Source organism: Cervus canadensis, chromosome 24, assembly GCF_019320065.1.
Source record: "Cervus canadensis isolate Bull #8, Minnesota chromosome 24, ASM1932006v1, whole genome shotgun sequence".
Lineage (NCBI taxonomy): Eukaryota > Metazoa > Chordata > Mammalia > Artiodactyla > Cervidae > Cervus > Cervus canadensis.
Genome location: NC_057409.1, coordinates 42,429,854 through 42,447,452, shown reverse-complemented (window position 1 = coordinate 42,447,452; position 17,599 = coordinate 42,429,854). Strand labels below are relative to the sequence as shown.

At 44.0% G+C, this 17,599-nt stretch overlaps 1 protein-coding gene across 5 annotated transcripts in view; it reads right to left on the bottom strand.

Moving 5' to 3' along the window:
• Nucleotides 1-132: 132 nt before the first annotated feature.
• RAPH1 (Ras association (RalGDS/AF-6) and pleckstrin homology domains 1) overlaps nt 133-17,599 on the bottom strand; it is a 99,488-nt gene continuing 82,021 nt past the window's right edge. For 4 of the 5 annotated variants that reach the window (XM_043445060.1, XM_043445057.1, XM_043445058.1 and 1 more), the window contains 4 exons: nt 12,983-13,081; nt 11,852-11,972; nt 8,679-8,821; nt 133-6,084 (listed from right to left, as the gene is read on the bottom strand). In XM_043445060.1, the coding sequence (XP_043300995.1) occupies nt 4,126-6,084; nt 8,679-8,821; nt 11,852-11,972; nt 12,983-13,081 (2,322 nt within the window). In that variant the 3' untranslated portion in view covers nt 133-4,125. The other variant, XM_043445061.1, reaches the window with a different exon arrangement.

The following is a 17,599-nucleotide window of genomic DNA, read 5'->3' as shown; positions in this document are numbered from 1 at the left end:
TTATTTTTACTTAGCAAGTGTATTCTATAGCTAAATTTCGGATTTCTTATACATATAGACCTTCTAAGGGCACAATTAAGAACTGAACACTTGTTTACTTTGAGGGAGACTAGTAAAGAGATAACAATGGTCTTCCATTCAATTTTTAAAGGAAAATAAATCTTAATTCTGTACTTCTTGCATCTCTCCATGGATCAAATCTCAATTTTGTGAGTGAGCAACCATTCCTATAGGGTCAGGAATAACTTGCTGTATGTAAATAATGTGAAGTGTATAAAACAAAACTTCAAGTGCCAAAAGGTTCTTGCAACCTAAAGTGATTTTTAGAAATAAACATCCTCTTACAAGTGTACAAATCCAAATTATTTAAAGGAAGTCATTACACCTATAATCACAGGATCATACAGTTTTAATTGGTTTAAACAAAATCCATGAGGTTATGAGATTACATAAGTTATAAACTGTTAGTTCTGAAGTTAACTACATAAACCTACATGAAACAGTTTGGTAATATAGAAAACTAGGAAAAGGTTTTCTTGTTTAAAATCACCTTGTGTCTATAACATAAAATTGCGTTTAGCTGTGGGAAAAAGAGTGACAAGGGGTTCTGTTGGTGGCCCGATAGTCAAATCAGTCCATTACCTAAAGTTTTTTTCAGGCTCCTTATAGCCTAACATCCTTGACATGAGCTTATTAGCAGTTGTATTCTCCCAGAATAGCAGCTTCTGAAACTCTTAATTGGATGCACAGCTCCTATTAACCTTGACCTCAGAGTTGTTAATCTATTGGAATTACTCTTCATGATCCCCCCCAGTTCTGTTTACCTTTTTGATCTCCTCAGGACTGCTTTTAGTGGCAAGTAAACTTACATGGAGATGGGACTGCCTAGATAGTTCGCAGCCCTTCCCTAGCAGGCTATGCCGGCAGGGGGCAGGAGCACCTTGATGTCCGAGGACTGTGGGACCGTCTGTGGGACGTTCCTCTGAGATGTTCTGATGAAAACTGTTTCCTGTCACTTCTGAAGAGTCAGCAATCTTATCTTAAAAAGCCCCAGAAATAAAAAAAACACCCAATTTACAGTGAAGTGGGTAGCTGTAAACCTTAAGAGTAGTTACTTTTTCCAAGAGCAGAATTCTACAGCAGCTAAGGGAAAAAAAAAAGTATTTGGGTAATAAAAGCCAAGCTTCAATATAGAATAATCTTAACATAACTATGAACTTAATGTTTTAACAGAATAGGCTTTGCTGCCCTTCAGAGTTGTTGCCAAAACTTTAAGCATAGGTTGGATCAAATTTTGAAATTTTGTGGTACAAGTTAAGGATGTCACTAATTAGTAAGTCACTAGCTCTTAACAGGCACCTGTCTGCACTGCCCTCAACAGCAGGATACTATTGATTTTTCAGTACAGCCAAGCCAGCTGACAAGATTGTCTCCCTTGCCCTGGAGAAGCTTTGCTGGGTTAGAGGAGCTGAGCAGAAGGCCGTGGAAGAAGGCACAGTACTGTGTCATCTGGCAGTGTTTTTCCTGAACACACCGGGGAAGAAGACAGCCAGAACAATAGCAGTCTCCAAACCACATCCCACCAAAAATCCCAATTAAAAAAAAACCCTAGAGGGAGTAAAACATGAGAAGTAGATCTAAAATATCATTTTTGTTTTTTTGATTCAGTTGTTTCACATAAAGAGGGAAAAAAGTTGATTAATAGCCTTGTCTTTGGAGAAATGTAAAGGGCTACAGCCTGTTGTCAGACAGTCACCAAGCCACTGACAGCTCCTCTCCTCTGGCTGTGTTCTCCTGGTGTTCTAAAGGATGTCTGCTCTCTCAGGAAAATGACACACTAGAAGAAGCATCGGTTCAGGATGGCTACCGTCAGGACTGACACAAGCAATAAGGCCCAGGAAATCCCCCGCTGAAAAAAAAAAAAGGTTGGATCTTACGGCTCCAATCAGGAGTGAAGGAAGACTGAGGAGACATGATTTCTTCCCTCAGGGGGAGCGGTCCATCCTCATATGAGAGACCACCACCACAATAAAAAACCCTAGTGATGAACGTTTATACCATTGGATTCAGAGTCCTTCTATCCTTCAAAGTCCTCTATCTCACAAATAAGGGGGATCCTTAGAAGATAAAGCTGCAGGCAGAAGACTGGGGAATCACTTCATTCGTGAGTCACAGTGGCGCTTGGCAGTGTTACTCAAATGGACTCAAATTGCAGTGCATGCTTAAATGAACAATATAGATGTGGTAAAGGTCACTTCATAACCATAAGAATATCAAGCACATAAAACTTTGTGAACTGAAACAGATCTAAAAAAGTATCTTTTAAAGAAGCAGGGCTGTAACAAATGCACACTGGTATATATTCTTATTGCTCTATAAACAGGAGTATACTATCACATCCTGGAGATGTTACAATGGGGGGGGGAGGTTTCCACTTTCTCGGATGCAGTACTTTGTTGCAGAGTGAGAAATCCTGTGTACACAGCACAATCTTGCTAACTCTTGAATTATTTACCATCTCTGTCCCACTTTATGGACATCACTTTTTCCTTACGGATAGGGTCGAACACTTCTGCAGTTGCACTGGTGATCCCTATTCACAACAGGCAAAGATGTTCATTACAAGGTGTGCTGACTTATCACTGCTGGGGAGGTACTTTTTATTCTCCCATTTAAGAGCAGTTCTAAGGTTGGCCTAACGGTCAATTTATCATCACAAATTGCTAAGTCAGTACACATTTCTCAAATACCAAGGAAAATTCAGAGGGGAAAATAAAACATCTGGAAGTACAGTGTGAGCATATGGAATGGTAACTTGGATAAGTCTCTACAACAGGGCTACAACAAGCAAGGACCCTATTGTGCTCCGGTCACTACGGATGAAATCGTCGAAACACTCACTTCCCCCCTCCCTCTATGATAGTCCCACACTTAAATGAATGCTTGTATGCCACATTACTAGCTGCGAAACCTAATTAATGACAGCTGCACAGGGGCCAGTGTTCTCTCTTCTAATCCATCCCTTCAGACAGCAACACACAAAAAAGACGCATTTCAGAAGGTGATTTTGTTTTTCGTAATGATGCAACATAATGGACAAAGGATGTGAGTATCTGATATAGCAGTTGTCTATGGATACCTAATATCAACACCCACTCACAGCACACACTATAAGGAGGTAACTGGTGACCCAAAGACACGCCGGGACAGAGCATTCCGAGGGTATCATGTTGGATAGTCTCTTACAATAAATCAAAGCAAGGATCATGAAACCAAACTTGATGGAGCTTCACAAGCTCGTGGAAAGGATCCCAACAGTACAGAAAGAACTACAGGATAACAGCACTGTTACAGGCAAAGAGCCTACCTGTGATAGAGCAGTCTAGATTCCGCTGGGGTCATGGCAGCAGTGCTGCAACTAGAATGGTTTAGTTACACCACATATTTACTGTTTTCTATGCACAACCACACACTGATAGTGTCTGAAAATTTCCCCACACTGCACTATGACCCGTTCTATGAAACTGATTCCTAATTAAAGTGCCCCTTTATGTAGAGAAAAGAAGTGTCGAGCAGTTCTAACTTCAGCCAACTGGGGGTGAAAACACAAAAGCCCGTAGATACACCAAACATTCTGGTTGTCTCCTCAAACTGAGAAATAGCACATTATACATCTATCCTTAATATATAATACACAACATGCACAGAAAGGCCGCACATGGACATTTATAAAATACCTTCTAAATAAGTCTGAAGTTTTTGGTCCAATCCAAATGATAGATAACAGAAATCATAAGGGACAAGACATATATCCCCTTCCATGCCGCTGCCACCCCAAATACACAAAACTCATTTTCAGATTAGGAGAGAAAAAGAATAAATAGAATCACTTTCAGCTATATATATACATATAGATATATGTATACATATACATACATACACACGCTACCTATCTATATATGTATAGCTATGTGTGTACCCGCACATGTATACACACACACAGAGCTGAACACTACCTGAATAACGACGACATACCAGGAGGCTCTGAACACCTGAATTCAGATGATCAGGTGAGCTGATTGTAGAACTGATTACAGGTTGCATGAAAATAAAATCCTACGGTAGCTACCAATCTCTTGAGAGCTTGGTGTTCTGGTCTCTCTTGGGGGGAGCGGGAGGCGGGCCTCTCCGCAACGTTGCATAGCCTGATATATGACTGCCTCCGTAAGCGGCTTTCTGCTGCTCAGAAAGCAGTTCGGGGGGTGGCGGGGGCAATGCCATGTCGTCCATGGTGGCCGTGGGCTCCGCTCTGGACACGCGGGAGGAGGACAGCGAGCCATGCCGCGTGATGGACTTGCGCTGCAGTGTCCTGTTGAGGTCAGCCAGGAAGCCCGGCTGGACACTAAGGCTGGACTTGGGCGAGGTGGGCACTTGCGGCGCGACTGCGGCCGTGGCTGGCTGCTCCGAGATCTCGGCTTGAGTGAGGCGGGTGCTATCGTTCCGTTTGGGTCGCGTGGGCGGAGGGGCCTTCTTCACCGACGTTTTGGCCCAGGGCTGCGGCTGCGGGTTAACAACGGCCACTTTTGGAGAGGTGCTTCCTGAGAACACTGCTGGGATGTCGATGGGGGGCAGAGGAAGCTCGGTTTCTGGCGGAGGCGGTGGGAAGTCGGAATCGGACGGAGGAGAAGGGAACTCCACCGCCGAGTCCTTGCCGCGCCCGCTCAGCGCAGCCGCCTTCGCGGACACGCATCCTTGCTGGAGCACCCCGGGAAGGTTAACTCCGGAAAGATGGAGTTTTCCTGGCTTGGGGGGCGCTGCTGGAGGTGGTGGGGTCTCCTTGCCGGGAGACCCCGAGGGTTCGGCTGGGGATGCGAACTTGCTGATTAGACTGTCTACTGAGGGTTTCTTGGGCTCAGGGTGCTCCGCACAGCTGCTGGACTTAATGCTGGAGTTGCGCTGCGGCGTCGGGGGCGGTTTCTTTCCCCCGGGGCTGCAGGTTTTACTGGTCTTTTTGCCCGGAGAGCTGCTTTTGTCGGGGGCAGGAGCCGCTGTGGGTGTGGCTGGCGGCGGTGGCGGCGGCGGAGGCTGCGGGGCCGGGGCGGGCGGCGGTGGAGGCGGAGGGAACACCAGGCTGCTCTCTGGGGGAGGCGGGGGGAAGTCCGGAGAAGGGACAGGGACGGAGCTGGGCTGCCACTTGGGCTTCGCTTTCACGGCAGGGGGGGACTGTGGGGCGAGGTTGACCGAGGCGGGCTTTAAGGGCGGCCCCTCGGCGGGAGGTGGGGCTGGAGGTGGGGGGAACTGGCTGGCTATCTGCTTCACCACGGAGGGCGCCGGGGACAGCGGGGAGGGGGGTGGTTTTACACTGAAGCTCTGCTGCTTGGGTAGCGTGGGCGGGGGCACTGGACCCGGAGGAACAGGGGGAGAGGGTGGAACGTGAGACACAGGAAGAACCGGCTGCTTTTTTACTGGGGGGACTGGCGGAGTAGGTGTGGGTGGCAAGGTCACAAGGGGCTTGGGGGGGGCCTGGGGAGGCAGGGGGGCAGGGACGGGAGGAGGAGGTGGGGGCGCTGGAGGAGCTGTCTGCGTGCCGTGTTGGATGTGATGGATCTTCAGTGGAGGAGGTGGGGGGCTGAACTGGGGCAGGGACGGGGTGCAGGGGGCGGGCTTCAGCTGGGCCATAGCCGAGCCGGGGGTGGGGGGTGGGGGCGGGGGCGGCGGGGGAGGCACCACTCCATTGGGGGGTACCAGGATCTGAGGCTTCACTGACAGTGAGGTGGAGGGCTGCATCCCTGATGCAGGGGGAGGCTTAAAGAGGGCTCCCGAATGCTGAGACGCGTTCTGCAGCCTGGTGATCGTGCTGTACTTGACAAACATCGTGGCTGCGGAGCCCGCAGACGGGGCGGACTGGCTGGGCAGGGGAGGGGGAGGCGGAGGCGGCGGGGGCGGGGGAGGCGGGGGCGGAGGGGGCGGGGGCGGGAGGGGTGGTGAAGGCTGTGAGGCCGTGTAGGGGGTGACTAGCTTGGGCTGTGGGGATAAAGGGGGCATGAGTGAGGTGTAGGGCCGATTCACAGACTCCATTCTGGCCTAAAAGGAGTATAAAAGGGAGGTTGGGAGAGAGAAAACACAACAAACAAAACAGTTACAGAGGTTAAGATTTGACTGTTAAACTAAAAAGCAAGGAATCAGAGACATGCATGAAAGGATGCAGCTGCTGGTGATGGTAAAGATGGACAATGGCAGAAGGCTAAAGTCCAACTCCCTGGGTAACAAGGGCAGGGAGAAAATCTGTTTACCTAACAATCTTCTCTAATGCCTAGACTGCTTAACTACCAGGGGATAATCTCCTGCAGCAAGTCTGTCTGGATGACGCTTTCCGACCTCGGGCTTTCACACACCCTGCCCCAGGGCGAGCGCCAGGGCCTCGGAGCTCGGGACCGCCCCCTGGACTGTGGCAGAGGGAGGTGTGATGGCTGGAGTTCACCTTCCGGTCGAGGACGGCACCCACGCCAAGCAGGTGCCGTAACTGGGTTTAGGAGAGCTGCTGGAGGGCCTCGGAAGAATGAGGATGCCTTTTTGATGCTAGTGAGCGGTATGAGTGTGAGAATGCTCAGCAGGCGTGCACAGTCACACAGCAATGAGTGAGCTTGGCACACACACGCGTGTCCGTGAGACACTTGCATCCAACATGCACAGAAGTCCAGCAATGCAGGTAAAGGGGGGTGTTCTTTACATGTGTTTTACTGGAAAATACATAAAGAAATGCTTCATAAACATTACAGCTAAAGATCATAAAAATACCATACAGAAAAAGCCAGAAGAAAATGAGAGGAAACTTTGGAAGGCTAAAGGAAATGTATCAAGACACAGGAGCTAGAGTTTGCCAACAACTACTGACCAGCCCATCTGAGCACCTCTTGGCATGGCCCAAAGGACCACACCCAGTCATTTATTTTATAGAGCTACTCATGCATGAATGTGGTTCAAGTGCTTCTGAAAGCAGAGGAAGGACTCTTGGCTTAGCAACTCTGGGTATATCTTTTGGGCTCTTTGAACAAACTGTGAGGATCCAAGATAAACCATCTGTTTTCAATTCTGAATGACATCTAATGAGCACTGGGAATGCTTAGGTTAGTAGACTAGAAGGCTCATGACAGTGCTGAGTTCTAGTGTCCATCAGGTCATTCACATGTTCCTTTAATAACTGCACATCAAAATAAAAGCATTAGTTTGCAAGATCTGGTTACAGGAGTCACCCAGGTTAATGTGCTTCCAAAGAACAGCCCCTGACCTTAACTTGACCCTGTCTTGGCTGCTGCAGGGGTGGAGACCTTAGCTGTGCTGGCCTTCTCATTTGGCACCTGAGACTGTGGTAACAAGGAGAAGAAACACACAGGGGGTCAAGACTCAAGCACAGTGTCAGTGCTGTGCGGCAGAGTTCATGGTCTTTCTGAAACTGCGTGCCATGAGGTACTCTGCTGCTTGATCACAGACCATTTGGACTCTTTGCTTCCCTTGGCCTTTCTCCTAACAGTTGGCTAGTTCCACAGTTTAAAATGCATGTGGATGACACCATTAAAATTAAGTTCGGTAAGGTAAAGGACTTTTCTTTAGGCACCTGAATTTTGTCAGCGCAGCTTCTCCACAATGTATATGGAATATCAGCACCAGATAGTCCTGTTCCATTCAAATTGATTAAATATGGGAAGGAAAAAAATTGCTTAACAGTCTGAGCCTCTGATAAGGGGGTTAAACTGTCCTTGTCTTGAGAATTCAGGTTATTAGCACCAATTCTCAAATATTTAATCCTAAGAGAAGGTGTTCCACCCCCACACTGGGCTACCTATGCCTCCTCCACCCTCCCCAAGTCCAGTTAATCAATCATATATGGAAATAAAGGAATAAATTGAGGGGAAATAGCCATTTAACTCTCACTGAATGTACTTGTGAAAGTGATTCAGAGAAGAAAAACAAAAATCAGAATGATTTTTGGATGAAAACAGAATGGCCAGACTGGGCGAGCTCCTGGCTCCTGGCCTCGGCGTGTGCCTGCGCCGCTGAGAGTGGCAGAACTGGGACACCACGGCCCACTGGACATCAGAGACAGCCTGATATGGGGAACCAAAGAACCTCTCTGTGTCTAAGCAGCCTTGCAATGATTATACTTGTCCTTCAGCGTCAATGAACAACCTTCTATGCAAGGCTTGGGGGTCCAGTATTTTAAGGGGATTAATTGGAATTTAGTCTTCCACATAAACTGTAAATTGAGGAAAATTTATCAATGTGCAAAGAAATGCCAAAAAGCATAAAAGAAAAGGAGTTTGAATAAGTTAATAACCAATGAAGTAATAATCAACTCATAGCAGCTTCTCTGGAACAACAGCAAGGCTTTGGCACTAGAGGGTGCTGTTGCTCCATCCAAATTAACAGAGGAAAGGAGGACATTGTTATTTCTTAAAATTCTGAGCCACTGATAAAACTGCCAGGTGGGGTTTTTTTTTTTTGAGATCTTAGATTATCAGAGCCAATTCATAAATATCCATTTCTGAGAAGCAAAGAAAAGAATACTGAGATAAGGCCAAGAAACCTTCCTAATGAAGGAATAAAAGAGCAGTACGCTACCCCCCTCCCCCCTGGAACACCAGAGAGACTTCCCCTCTACCCTGACCCGAGCGCGTTACCTTGCTGGACTCTTCCAGCTGTGTGCCTCGCTTCCAGGCCTCAGAGAAGATGGAGCTCACCATGCTCTGGGAACGGACGTGTCCTGCCGGCTGGGTGTCAGACAGTCCACTGTCAGACTGACTGGAGTGATTGGACTGAGACTCTGAAACATTTCAAAAGTCAGATTAAATAAGTACTGTGACAGTATAAATATGTACGTTTGTATAAAGCTTTCACTTGAGATTAGCCGCGATGCAGAATGGCAGCAAGTTACTGTTACCTGACCCATTTCACATAGACACAGCCCGTGTTTTCCACCAGACAACCTCTCTCATCCTAGGGCAAATAGGAGATCTCGATTCTTTTTAAACTGCTCACCAGGAGAAACTGATAACTACAACAAAAGGTCCATGTGACATGTGGTGTCCTGACAATCTACCTTGTAAGAACTCCTAGCAAGTAAGAAAATCAATGAACCGTGAATAGAAGAGTGATTTTTTAAAATCATATCTTCATTATATTTGAGAATCCATCTTTTTACATAATCCTGGCTCCAGGCCATCTCAGAGACTTCTCACTTATGAATTCAGATCCATACATGATGATTACTGCTTTTATCCCAGCAATGAACAATACTGGGAATCTGACTGCCAAGTGAGAAGTGTGTTTCCTAGGGCTTTGGGTGTTGGCACCACAGTGAAGCAGCTGGCCACAGGCTGGCTTCCTGAAGGGCATGGAGATATTTCAGGGGCCCTGAGAATGGCTGAGGACACAGTGGAACCTGACTGACACCTACGGTGCGGGAACTAAAAACGATGATTTCACTGGACGCCAAGTCAGGTGAGGCAACCCTACGGGAGCACCTAGTCCAATGTCTGGTATCTGGTCCGAGAATCAAATGTTAAAGCTAGTCCCACTTCTCTGTGAGGAGAGGATATGATTAGACTGCAGTATTAAGTCAGTCCAGCCAAGTTAATCAAAATATGCAAATATAATAGCCACAAACTCCTTTAGATAAAGTTAAGACAGCATCTTCAGGGTAAAAAATAGAAGCAATAGAGAATAAAACCAACTATTTTCCTAATAGTTTAATATCCAGGACAGCACCAGCCTTTAAGACAAGAGGCTGGAGCATGCGGCTTCCTGAGCTCTCTTCACGTGAACGTGTGTGATTTTACAGTTTACATTTAAAAGTCTTCCTAATATTTAATACATACAGACAGATGACTCTGGAGTGGTAAAAGGCACTATATCACTTCATAAAATACCATTGGAAGCACCCAAATTAAGTGCTGCATAAATTTTAAAAATATACATCTTTTTTCTCAATCTTCCTCTTATTCCATTTTCTGTAACCCTACTTGTGACAGTCTTCTTACTTTGCCTTTCCTAATCTACTGCCACAAAAGTTTCTTCCTCCCAATTTAATAAACATTTTATTTTAGAATAGTTACAGACTTACAGAAAAGTTGCAAAGCTAGCACAGAGTTCCTACATACCCAGCACCCAGTTTATCTCATTAACATGTTACAATATTCTGGTCCATGTGTCACGACTAAGGAACCAATACTCAATATTAGCTAAACTCCAAACTTTATTTGGATTTCGCTAGTTTTTCCACAATTCCATTTTCTGATCAAGGATCTTATCCAGGTTACCATATTACAGATAGTTGTCATGTCATGTCTATGACAGTTTCTCAGACTTCCCTTGTTTTTGATGACTGTGACAGTTTTAAGAAATACTGGTCAGGGTTTCTGCAGCATGCCTCTCCATTTTGATTTGTCTGATGTTTTTTCTTTGAAGTTATGGGATTTGGGGAGGAAGACCAAGAGAGGGAAAACGCCAATCTCCTCACACGGTACCAAAGGAACAAGCCATCGCTATCACTGACTACCCGATCAGGGGCTGAGGCGTTACTGTCGGGCTCCTTCACTGTGAGGTTGTGGCCCCACTCTGAGCTCTTGGGAAGCAAGTCACTTTGCATGGCCCACAGGCAACGAGGGGGTGACGCTCTACCTCCCTGAGGGCAGAACAGCTGCATAAATTACTTAGAAATCTGTGCAGGATATTGGTCTCTTCTTCTCCATTTATTTATTTATTTATATCCCCATGGAGTGATGGCTATTTATTTTATAATCTGGATTACAGCCCTATACTATGTTATCTTGTTGCTCAAATCGTTCTCGCTTTGGCTACTGAGAGCTCTCGCAGGTTGAGTTCTGTGTCCCTTTTACAGACTCCCATCCCTGTGTTCTTTTGAGCACTTCAACACACGATCCTCCAGGCTCATCTTATATATTCTCTGCCACAGCCCTAGAATCAGCCACTCACCAGAGCCCTGACTCCTTTGTTTTGGAAAACGGCATTGAGAGGCCGAGGTTGAGGCTTTTGGTATTCTCACTGCTACTGGGCTGTCACTGCTTCTAGCCCTCTAGGTGGGCAGAACCAAAGAACGTACGCGTGGACACAAGCCCATGTATGTATACATTCACAGTGTGTTTCTGTTTACTTATTTAGGGATGAGATTAGTCATATAGCTTCTAAATCAAATAAATATTTAATTATTTCATAATATAGGCCATTAGAACAAAAAATTATGCTTTTAGATGATATGGATACCATTTATGGAACTTTTGAAGGGAAAGAAGCCTGTATCTTAAGATGTGATCATAGCATCCTGGTTTAAAGGATATGGGAATCTGAAAATAAGCACCTTTTTAATATCACTGATTTCCTCTGAAAACTTTAGAAAAGTTTGACTTAAACAGCTTCCTTAACTGTTGATACTGAACAAATTCCAGTTGTTTCCACTCCACTGAAATGTCAGGAAACCTGTGAGGATTGGAGGGCAGTTTCATGATGATTCTGAGTACTCTTCTCCAAGCAACTTTCTATCCCCAATTGTGCATCAACACTTGCTTTCAGCAATATGATTTTTAAATAAATTTCACAACAAAACTCTTGGCTTTACCACTTCATATACTGGTTTTCCATTTCAAAACATTATGAACTAGGTGATATTATCTGCTCTAAAAATTAAAAATCGCATATGTGCCTACTGATTAAAATTTAGAAATTATGCATAGCCCTAGTTTTAAAAAAAATCACTCTGAGATAACCGGGTCTCCTATCAGTCACTATACAAACACCTTCCTGTTAGTAGTAGAGTTCTTGAGGCATTTCAACCTACCTGGGATGCTGGAAGAACTGGATCCTGATTTAATGCTGGAGCTGGATAAGGAAGTCCAATCATAAGCCGATTCTGTCCTCTTCAAAGCTTCCTGGTAGTTCATGTAGAGCTGCTTCCCATACTAAACAGAAGGCAGTAAATGAGGACATCTGAACTTCACTGGGTATGATATGGGTGTACGGGGCAGGAAAAGGGGGACACATTTCTGTTTACTGACTCACAGTTTGTAATAAAATTAATACCCTGTAATACTTCAAAAATTCTTTGAATAGCAGTAAATCAGAATCTACTCTTATCTGTCCTCATTTTTAGGAAGGCAGCAAGAAGTTAAAACTTGATTCTGTTTAGATTCATTATCAACATAAATATTTTTTCAGTTATTTTTAAAGCAACTTTGATTTTATGTCTATAATAAATTTTATTTTCAGTTACTTAAAAGTGAATAAATATCCTTTCGAGGACTACATATCATCTTTAAGGTGTCCTTAAAAATTTTTTTTAAGACTTTATTTTTTCTAGAGCACTTTTAGGTTCACAGCAAAATTGAGAGGAGGGTAGATTTCCCGTGTACATTCACAGCGTCTCCCATTATCAACATTCCCTACTAGAGTAGTAAATTTGTTATCATCACTTAGCTCACATGGACACCTGAGGTTACCTTAGGTTCACTCTTGGTGTTTACATTCTGTGGATTTGGACAAGTATATAAAGACATGTACCTACCATTGTAGTATCATATGGAGTATAAATATTTTCACTGCCTGAAAAATGTTCCACAATCCACCTATATTCATTTTTCCCCCAACCCCAAGGCAGGTGAAGTTTTAAAAAAGTTCTTTTGTTCAGGTGAAACTCTGCTATAAAACCACCACATAGTGCATTCTCCAAAGCCAGAATAAAGCACTTCGCTGCTACATAAGCTTTCACCTGCAGTATTATTCCTTGGACACCAGCTGGTAAAAGTTTATCCCCATCACCGAGAAAAAAAGACACTTAAAATATGAAACTTAGGCCTGACAGACTGAGACACTGGCAAAATTATGAATATGAAACAAATAATAATTGTAATGACAACCAAAACCATATCACTAAACACCCATCATTCCATTATCAAACCAAAAGAAAACCTACCTTTGCGATGCGGATACCATTGACCCACTGGTGCAGGGTCCTCATGTCATCACAGCAAAGGTATTTGATGTACTGAGATTTCTTCTGGATCTGCGGGTGCTGCAAGATTAAAGGCAAAACCCAACTAAGTCCCCTGGAGAAATAAGAGAGAAATTCTATCAAAGCTTAAACATATCCTGACAAATTACAGGTCACTGGAATAATGGCCAAATCATTTATACCTCTTAAACATCCATAAGGTCGAATAAAAGGGTTCTAAGTATTTTTACAAAACAAACAAGGAGGCAACTTGTGTTAAATTTTAGGCCAAGATGTTGAAAGTTAAAAAAAAAAAAAAAATCCTTCCCATCATGGAAAACTCCAAAATACCGCTTCTACCCTTCAAAGGAATGAAGGCTACCACAGCTAACAAAGTCAGTGGAATTTTTCATCTATAACGGAAGCGAATGAGTGAATGAACTGAAACCATGCAATCAGAAAACTCCAGATGACAGCGTCTTTGGTGAACGCCTGGGCGGAGGTGAAGCAGAGGACACAGCACCTGAGAGGCAGTGCTGCTCCCTGCCGTGGGCTGAGCAGCGCTCTGCAGGCCCCTCTGCCGCAGCCCGTACTTCTTGGTTGAGGCTTGGATGGAAGGTGACTGACTTGACCTTGGCTACAAAGTACAAGTTCAAGAATAGACTCAACATATTTTAACTCCACTGAGCCACAACCTCTAGTTCCCTGGGAAGAAAACTTGGTTCTGGATTTAAAGACTGTTAATTACTACCTCTCTTTTCAGTGGAAAAATTTTATTTCACCTGGAGAAATATTGAAATTTATGTTCAACAACAAGAGGCTGTATAAATTCTCTAACCAAATGTTTGTTGTGAAAACCCATGAGAGCAATAAAATAAGCAATTTTATAAGTTTTCGATGCAGCAGGAAAATTTGGCCACAAATATAAGTTATGTATATCTGCATTGTTAAAAATCAATCCCTCTGGTTGACAAGAGAACTGTAAATCCATTTATTCCATTTTATTCATTGCTTTACAGAGCTCACCCCCAATGATAAAACATTTAATATCAAAGCCAATTTAGTTATTGAAGGCTGCAGTTGGAATTTTAAACAATTAAGCCCTCAACAGTAACAGGTTAGCAGAACAACACTTAACCGTTTTCTCCCCAGATAGTAGAGGCTCACAGCCTTCTCCTGGAGTCCACTCCCTTGTCCTCACTGTGTGCCCACTCGCTCAGTCATGTCTCTTTGTGGTCCATGACTGTGGCCCTGCCAGGCTCCCATGCCCATGGAGAATAGCGTGCCCTAGTATTTTCAAGAATACTAGAGTGGGTTGCCAGTTCCTACTCCAGGAGCTCCTCCTGACCCAGGGATCAAACTTGAGCCATTGACATCTCCTGCACTGGCAGGAGGATTCTTTACCACTAGTGCTGCCTGGGAAGACCAGGTCCTCAGTAAGTCATCATAAACCAGCACGGCAATCTTGCAAGGGCAAAGGACAGGCAGAGGTGTATGTATTCTTCTATAAAAGAAGGATGGGGAATTTTATTTCATTCACTCATTCACGCAACATCTAATGGGCAAGAACTTCCTGCCAGCTGCTTGAAGTAGGTGTTGGGCTACAGCATGCATATAACATAGAAGGGCCCACAGCTCATGAATGAGCTGATTGGAAGTGTTTTCTTTGGTGTTGCCAACTAGGGCTTAAAGAGCTGTTCTTCATCTCCTGCTTCCCTGAGGCCTCACCTACAGGGCCGGGTTCAGGTATCTGAACAAACAAGGGGCTGCAGGATGGCTCTGAGCCTTTATCGCCATACCCTCTCTTCACAGTGATTTACAAACCATCCTCCCCCGATTCCTTCTATTTCCCAGAAGGCAGTTACCACACATGGGTGCTCAACTATAGCAGCCGCCTGCCTGAGTGTATGTGTGTGTTCTCATCATTCTGTACAAGGCAATGTTTTTCATCAATACAACACAGAAAATCAGAGAGATGATCCTCTATCCTTCTCTCTGCCTCTAACCTGAGAATCCAAATACTACCCTGAAGAGAACTATGATATGACTGAATATCTGCAGATAGCTTCATTTTAGGACCTCAAGAATTTTTTTTCAACTGCCCACGTAATAAAGGCATTCCTTCTACAGCTTTCGTTTTGGTCATCCAGGCTCTGCACCAGTGCCTTAGGAGGTAACCTGTTCCTCTAGTATATTGTTACTGTATTTAAAGTGGCACTTATTGAGCACTTAGTATATACCAGGCATTAGGCTGAGTCAGTTCAGTACAGTCAGTTCAGTCGCTCAGTCGTGTCCGACTCTTTGCGATCCCATGAATCGCAGCACGCCAGGCCTCCCTGTCCATCACAAACTCCCAGAGTTTACTCAAACTCATGCCCATCGAGTCGGTGATGCCATCCAGCCGTCTCATCCTCTGTCGTCCCCTTCTCCTCCTGCCCCCAATCTCTCCCAGCATCAGGGTCTTTTCCAGTGAGTCAACTCTTCGCATGAGGTGGCCAAAGTATTGGAGTTTCAGCTTCAGCATCAGTCCTTCCAATGAACACCCAGGACTGATCTCCTTTAGGATGGACTGGCTGGATCTCCTTGTAGTCCAAGGGACTCTCAAGAGTCTTCTCCAACACCACAGTTCAAAAGCGTCAATTTTTCGGCACTCAGCTTTCTTCACAGTCCAACTCTCAAATCCATACATGACCACTGGAAAAACCATAGCCTTGACCAGATGGACCTTTGTTGGCAAAGTAATGTCTCTGCTGTTTAATATGCTATCTAGGTTGGTCATAGCTTTCCTTCCAAGGAGTAAGCGTCTTTTAATTTCATGGCTGCAGTCACCATCTGCAGTGATTTTGGAGCCCAAAAAAATAAAGTCTGACATTGTTTCCACTGTCTCCCCATCTATTTCCCATGAGGTGATGGGACCGGATGCCATGATCTTAGTTTTCTGAATGTTAAGCTTTAAGCCAACTTTTTCACTCTCCTCTTTCACTTTTATCAAGAGGCTTTTTAGTTCCTCTTCACTTTCTGCCATAAGGGTGGTGTTATCTGCATATCTGAGGTTATTGATGTTTCTCCCAGCACTCTTGATTCCAGCTTGTGCTTCTTAGGCTGAGTAGTTCACATATATTAGCTTACCCCACCTTTGTGAAAACCCCAAGAGTTACATATTATTATTTCTACTATATAAGAAGAAACTGAGGGACAAAAGGGTTAAGACAGCATTCAAAGCTGCTCACCAGTAAGTGAAGAAATCAGTATTTGAAACCATGCCATCTCATTCCAGGGCCTAGACTATTAATGTCACACTACTACTTTATTATGCTTTATTTATGGTAGCTTCCCTGGTAGTTCAGACGGTAAAGTGTCTGCCTGCAATGTGAGAGACACAGGTTCAATCCCTGGGTTTGGAAGATCCCCCAGAGAAGGAAATGGCAACCCACTTGCCTGGGAAATCTCATGGATCAAGGAACCTGATGTACAGTCCATGGGGTCGCAGAGTCAGACGAGACTGAGCGACTTCCCTTTGTACTGCTCTATTAGGGGTGAGATTGTCTAAATCTGCCGCCTTACTCCTTTTTACCCTACACTATCATTCCATCACTTTAAAAATCACACAAGAGCTAAGAGTGAGTATGAAGGAGACATCCTTTGCTAAAAACTGGAAGCTGGACATTTAGATTTCTTAAAGACTCCAAAGAGAATACAGGCATGTCTCGTTTTACTGCACTTTTTTTTTTTTTGGGGGGTACACTTTGCAGTTACTGTTTTTTTTAAAGAACAAATTGAAAGTCTGTGACAACCCTGCCTGGAGCAGGTCTAGTGGTGTCATTTTTCCAACAGCATTTCCTCACTTCATGCCTTGGTGTCACATTTGGGTAATTCTTGCAAAATTCCAAACTTCTATGTTATTATTTTATCTGTTATTGTGATCTGCGATCAGTGATCTTTGCTGTTACTATGACAACGGGCTGAAGGCTCAGATGATGGTTAGCATCTTTAGCAATAAAGCTTTTTAAAATTAAGGTATGTTCATAGTGTCTTCTTTTTTATAGACATAATGCTATTGCACATTTTAAATATATTCACTGGGAAACCACAAAATTCATATAATTTTCTTTATTGCAATATTCACTTTATTACACTGGTCTGGAACTGAACTCATAGCAACTCTGAGTTAAGACTGTATATAATGAAATTGCTCCACCTCCCAAAATGAACAGCTATTAAAAAAGAAAGGTTATCATTTGATTTTTTAAATTATGTTGATTTGGAAAGTTTGCATTCTCTGACAAAAGGCACAAAAATGGAGAATAAAAACATTTAAGAACAGAATTAAGAAATTTTGGATTACTATCATGCTACCATTTTTCTCTATGTATGCCAGAAATTAGAATGAGACAGAGAATTCCTAAAATTCTGTAACTAAAAAGTGATGCTCTAACATCTTGGTCCAAGTGCCAAAAGAAACTATTGAATATACACAATCCATTTATTACTCTGGAAATACATATAGACCTTAAAAATCAATTCTCTCAACTAACATGCTAGACACTAAAAAATAAGACTATAAACTCCACCTTATTACTTCCAGGATTATCATTATAA